The sequence below is a fragment of the Herpailurus yagouaroundi genome, unplaced genomic scaffold (assembly GCF_014898765.1).
Source record: "Herpailurus yagouaroundi ecotype Mexico unplaced genomic scaffold, PumYag 67569, whole genome shotgun sequence".
Lineage (NCBI taxonomy): Eukaryota > Metazoa > Chordata > Mammalia > Carnivora > Felidae > Herpailurus > Herpailurus yagouaroundi.
Window position 1 is genome coordinate 3999881 of NW_024420375.1, and position 5250 is coordinate 4005130.

At 56.0% G+C, this 5250-nt stretch overlaps 1 protein-coding gene across 7 annotated transcripts in view; it reads right to left on the reverse strand.

Moving 5' to 3' along the window:
• Nucleotides 1-331: 331 nt before the first annotated feature.
• Nucleotides 332-5250, reverse strand: part of CITED1 (Cbp/p300 interacting transactivator with Glu/Asp rich carboxy-terminal domain 1) — a 5610-nt gene continuing 691 nt past the window's right edge. The window contains exons 1-4 of one of the 7 annotated variants that reach the window (XM_040467704.1): nucleotides 5063-5157; nucleotides 3863-3980; nucleotides 1540-1664; nucleotides 410-937 (exon numbers count right to left, since the gene is read on the reverse strand). In XM_040467704.1, coding sequence (XP_040323638.1) covers nucleotides 410-937; nucleotides 1540-1664; nucleotides 3863-3875 — 666 coding nt within the window. In that variant the 5' untranslated portion in view covers nucleotides 3876-3980; nucleotides 5063-5157. Of the gene's footprint in view, nucleotides 938-1539; nucleotides 1665-3862; nucleotides 3981-4282; nucleotides 4304-4326; nucleotides 4676-4707; nucleotides 4810-5062; nucleotides 5171-5250 lie in introns of those variants that run through there. The other 6 variants (XM_040467705.1, XM_040467709.1, XM_040467703.1 and 3 more) reach the window with 6 other exon arrangements.

The following is a 5250-nucleotide window of genomic DNA, read 5'->3' on the forward strand; positions in this document are numbered from 1 at the left end:
CAGGGCTCGAACTCATAAACCCTGAGATCATGACCTGGGTCAAGATCAAGAGTCGGATGCTTAACCAACTGTGTCACCCAGGCACACCCCCTGTATTCAACCTTGAATAGGACAGCCTTCCTGGGGTCTTAGGACAATGAGGCTAGGTCCTTGGGCTCCTGCAGGGATAAGCGCAGTGGTAGTGGCTGGAGGCATTTGGTGAGCAGCCCCCTCTGAGCCTCCCCCTTCCTCCAAGCTATTCACTCACCACCCCACCATGAATTGCTAAAAGGAACATCTGATCACACTACAGGCCTTTAGACCTCAATGAGAAAAACTGTCAGCCAGCCCATCTCTTTGTAAGTAACTTTTATTTTTATTTACAACAGAATCGGTGGCTTCGTTCCTCCATCTTTAGGAACAGTTGGCATCAGCAGCCAGATGGAAAGTCCGCCGTGAAGTCAAACTCATTCTGCCCCAGCCACAGCTCTGGCAGCTCATTGGCCCGGTCCAGTCCCAGTTCCACCACCAGCGACATCAGCACCTCCTCATCCACTGGGTCCGAGTCGATGATAGCAGGGCTCTGGGCACCAGTAGAAGGAGAGAGTGACCCCGCCCCTCCCGCCTGAGCTGCAAAGCCCCAGTTTTGTAGGGGCCCTGCCTCCCCAGGTTGGCCCGTAGTAGTGGCAGCCATCCCATGATACTGGCTATTGAGTTTCTGCAGCTGCATACTGGCCAGCAGATGAGGGGCAGGGTGCAGGTTGAAGGGTGGGGGTTTAGTGGGAGGGGTGGCGGTAGGAGAGCCTATTGGAGATGGAGATCCTGAGGAACTAGTGGGAGCCCCACTGGCCTTGGTTCCATTCGAGGCTACCCCAGGGTAGTGCAGAATGGCCACTGCTTTGCGGTCTTTCACTCCCAGGTTAGAGTAGGTCAGAGAGCTCATCTCTTGGTTGGCATCCTAGAAGAGAAAGAAAGGCACAGCATGGTAGCCCTGTTAATGGTTCTGCCAGCGCCATTCATCAGGCTCAGAAAGCCCCTATGTGCACTTCCTTTGGGGCTAGTGGTGGGGAGGGAAGAAGGAGGCCCCATGGAAGGTTAGGCTTCCAGCTCGAATATCCTTTTACTACCATGGTTCTGAGCACGGAGCTCAGACCCAAGTCCTCCGTGCTGGGCACCCACCATCCTAAGTGGGTTCATGGCTTTCATCTCTTTCTCCCTGACTCTTCCTTCACTTCACCATTTTTCTTTTCACTTCACCATTCTGAAAAGGGCATCTCATTGGCTCTCTTCTCAGCCTCACAGCAATCTTTGCAATGGAGTGGTCTTATGACCCTCTATTTCTCTGTTCCCTTTATCTGCCATCTTCCAACACCTCGGTGGGCTCAATTTGACCACATTTAGGCAGCAGCTATTCTCAGCCTCCCCAAAGAAATCGCTGCTGTTTCTTTCCTCTCTGCTACAGGACACTAGACACCATGCATAGGAGGGCCTATCACCAGGCCCAGATCAGTTTGTCTTTCCATGCTTCAGGGTCTCCATCTGCAAAATGGCACCAGTTACCTCCTTTGCAGGTGAGGTGCCACCCTTGACATCAAGTGCAGGCCTCGACATGGTTGGCATTTCAGAGCCTTGGCAGAAGTTGGATAAACTGGTGGGAGATGATGCTGCCAGCTGGAACTTTTGTGCTGTATGTGAGGGAAAAGAGAGGATAAGGACACAGTCTTCGTTGACCAAGAAAGCACTAGCAAAGTCCTAAGCAGGGTAACTCCACACAGCTACAAGGCAAGGATGGCACTGGGGTTAGACCCAAGACCAGAAACCACCTGAGCACAGGGAGGAGATCAAGCTAGAACATTGGCCCGAGACAGGAAAGGTGCTTGATTTAGCCATATGCTGCCCAGGCAGCAAGCTACCCACATCACCAAGGGGGGGGGGGAGGGGCACACGTTATTGTTTCCTCACACAAGTGACTTCAGGGCCCCAAGTATGTGTGTGAGGTGCACAGCTTCTGATTCTGAGGACAGGAATGTCCCTGAGCAAGTAGCACACTTTCTCAGTGGGCCACTGGTGTCCAAGGCTGGAGACCTGAGACCTCCACCGGGATTGGGAAAGAGGGGAAAGAGTCAGGGCAAGGAAGACCTGGAAAGCTGGCTGCTTTGGCCCAGGGAAGGAATACGTCCCCAAAGCTAACATCATGGGGTTCCAAAGCCCTGCCTTGGGCACGGGTCTGAGAGAACCTGGGCTGATCAGGGTGGTCCGGGGATGCTAAGGCAGCCAGAGAGCAGCTAGAAATGTCTCAATTTTCTCCATGTCTCCAAGACAACCCTGGCAGCACTGGACTTTCCCAGGATATCTGCTCTGAGCCCAGCCACACCCATCTGCAGGGACTGGTGGGAATGACTCTTCCTGGAGGGAAACTGAGGCACTGAGATGGAATGGCTTTCCCATTAGGTAGCTGTGGTTCTGGGAGCAGGATCTAATACCCCTCTACCCACATGCCTCACCTGACCACTGGCCAAGTCATCATACCTGAAATGACTCAAATGGTTCCTGAAGAAATGATTTCCTAGCTCAAGTGCCAAAGGATTAAGGGGATGAGGGGGAAAAGAATGCCCCCAAACCAGAAAATAAAAAAAAATCTCTGGAAAATCTCAAGTTTTCTTCCTAGAAGCTTGTTTTTTTAATCCCTATATATTCTAGCCTTCATGATGACTTAGAGATGTAGAATTTCCTATTTACAAATACCTCATAGCTCAAAGATTCTTCAGGACCTTAAAAAGTATCTCTAATCTTTCCAACAAGGTTTGAATTCTCCATACCTCCCTCTCTCCAGTGGTCATTAGAAATCTGTTCAGATACTTCTAGAAAGTGACCACTTACTGCCTGTCTTTATCATCACCACTTACTTATCAGGGAAGGAGGCAAGAAAAATAGAGAAAGGAAGAAGGGGGTGGGGAGAAAACATGAGAAAATCAGCTTCTGGGTTTGCCACTGCTGCTTGATTGGAGCCCTGTTTCTTCTCTGAGGCAACATGAAAATATTTCAAGCCAGCGATCACAAGACAAGGAATCTAATCCATGTCATCTTCAAGAACCCAGTACCTTTGGTATCAAGCAATTTCATATCCAAAGAAAAAATGTCTGGGGGGGGGGGCTTGACCATCTTTCCCCGTTCCTATCCAGCCTCCCTCCCTTATGCTGCTAGGCAGCGGAACGCACCAATACTAAACACAACAGTCACGACATCATGAAGAAACAGGAGAGAGAAAAAAGAAGTAGGGGGTGGGGGAAGAACGAGAAAAAAAAAGTATCTCTGTTTTGATATCAGTTCTTGGGAAGACCATTTTACCATGTCTCCCCCTTCAGGCTGGGAGCTCCCCTAGGCGGGACCCTGTTTCCATTCGGATCTGTGGCCTCCCATCACCGCCACCTCTCCACCCGCCCTGAGTCTGGGCTCAGTAGGCGCTCAGTAAGTGTTATTGAATCCGTCTGAAGAGGCAATACCATTTCGATCGGAATGCGGGCCCCTGCTTCCCCCAGTTTGTCCCCACTCTGCCACCCAGTCCATTCGAAGGCAAAACTTGGCAGCGCGGAAACGTCCCAGGCTGCTCTCCAAGCTGCGGGCTGACCACTGCGAAACCTCTGTAAGAGCCGGCTGGATAACCCGAAGCAACAAGTGCCTCTTCGCCCGCCGGTGTCGCGGGCCCCAGCCACCAGTTCCCAGTCCCGCCTCCCTCCCTTCCCTACGGATCTTTCCTTGGGCCGCCAGCCCCCTCCCGCCTCGATGGGGGTGGGGAAGGTAAAGGAAGTAAAGAGAAGGGAGAGGCAGGTAGGGGGCCGAGTCTTTGACCTGTTGGGGGACCAAAAGTTAAAATGGCACCAACCGGATGGCTCCATCTCGATTGCTATTTTCTCACTCAGGAGAAATTTAAAAATCCAAACAGTACTGCGGCTTGGCTTGGACGTGCTCTAACCAGACCAGTCAGTTTCGCCACCTGAAAACTAAAGGCCCGTTGTTTGCGGACAGCTCGGCTGCCCTCCCCGCCGCATCCCAGGTAGAGCTGCGGGAGTTGGGGGCGGCTGGGAGCATCCCTGCTCGGTGGGCGCGAGCACCCAGGCCACCAGGGCCTCGAGCGTCGGCTCCTGCAAGTGCGCTATCACGAACCGATTGTAGAGACTGGATGGGCGGGCGGGGAGAAGCGCGGGGTCTTGGGCTCCGCAGCGAGTTTGGGTCCCCGCGGTGTTTCCGCGCGCGGGGGCGCACTCGGCGCCGGCAGCCACTCCCGCGCCTCATCAACACTTACTGAGCGCCCGCTGAGTACCCGACGCGGCCGCAGGCTGAGCCTACCCCCTAGCCAAGCCGCCTGTAATCAGTGCTATAAGCCGGCTGCCAGAAGAGTGAGAGAGGCTCGGAGAGGTTCGGTAACTTGCCCAAGGTCACAGCGCTAGAAAGTGGCGGAACCGGGATTCGCAGCCAGGGCGGTCTGACTCCCAAGTCCGACGCTCGGTGAGGCAGGGACCCAGTGCGCGGCCCGGCCCAGCCGCCCTCGTTTATAGGGAGAGGGGTGTGTGCGTGGGTGTGCGTGGGTGTGTGGGCGTGCGTGTGGGGGAGAGTAAAGGTCTGCTGAGCAGAAGAGGCAAGTTGCCCAAATTCGCTAACTTCCATCCCGCAATTCCGCTAAACTTGTCCCCCCAAAAGCCCCTCTCGTCTCCAGTCCCCGAAGGAAACCTGAGCTTTGTGCAGCCCCACAGCCGGAGCGTCCAGATGCGGTCTGGGCGATTAGCAAAGTCGGTGGAAGCCAAGCTGGAGAAAGCGCGGACGCGGGGAGAAAAGGTGCTGCGGTCTCCCCGAGAGAAGCGGGCGCCCGGCCCGGCTGGCGGAAGGCGGGCGCGCTGGCGAGCGAACAGGCTCGCTGGTGGGCAGGCGGCGGCCCCTCCGCCCCCAGTAGAACAGCTTTCAAACAGAAAACAAGTCCCCCAGAGGACCCCGGCCCGCCCGACCGCCGCCCGCTCCCCACACCCGCTCCGCTGGAGTCCCTGGCCCCACCGACCAGCCCAGCGCCCTGCCCGGCGGCCCGGCTTACCTCTGCGACGCCGCCTGCCCTGGAGAGAGGGAAGCGCGGAGCCCGGTGAGCCGCGGGCGAAGCGGCGGAGCCCCCAGCCCCTGGCACGCACGCCGCCACCGCCGCCGCGAGCCGGTCGCGCTCAGTGCCACCCGACCCCGGGGCGCCTGGGTAAAGCCCGCGCCGCCGCGCCGCCGCCGCACCGCACA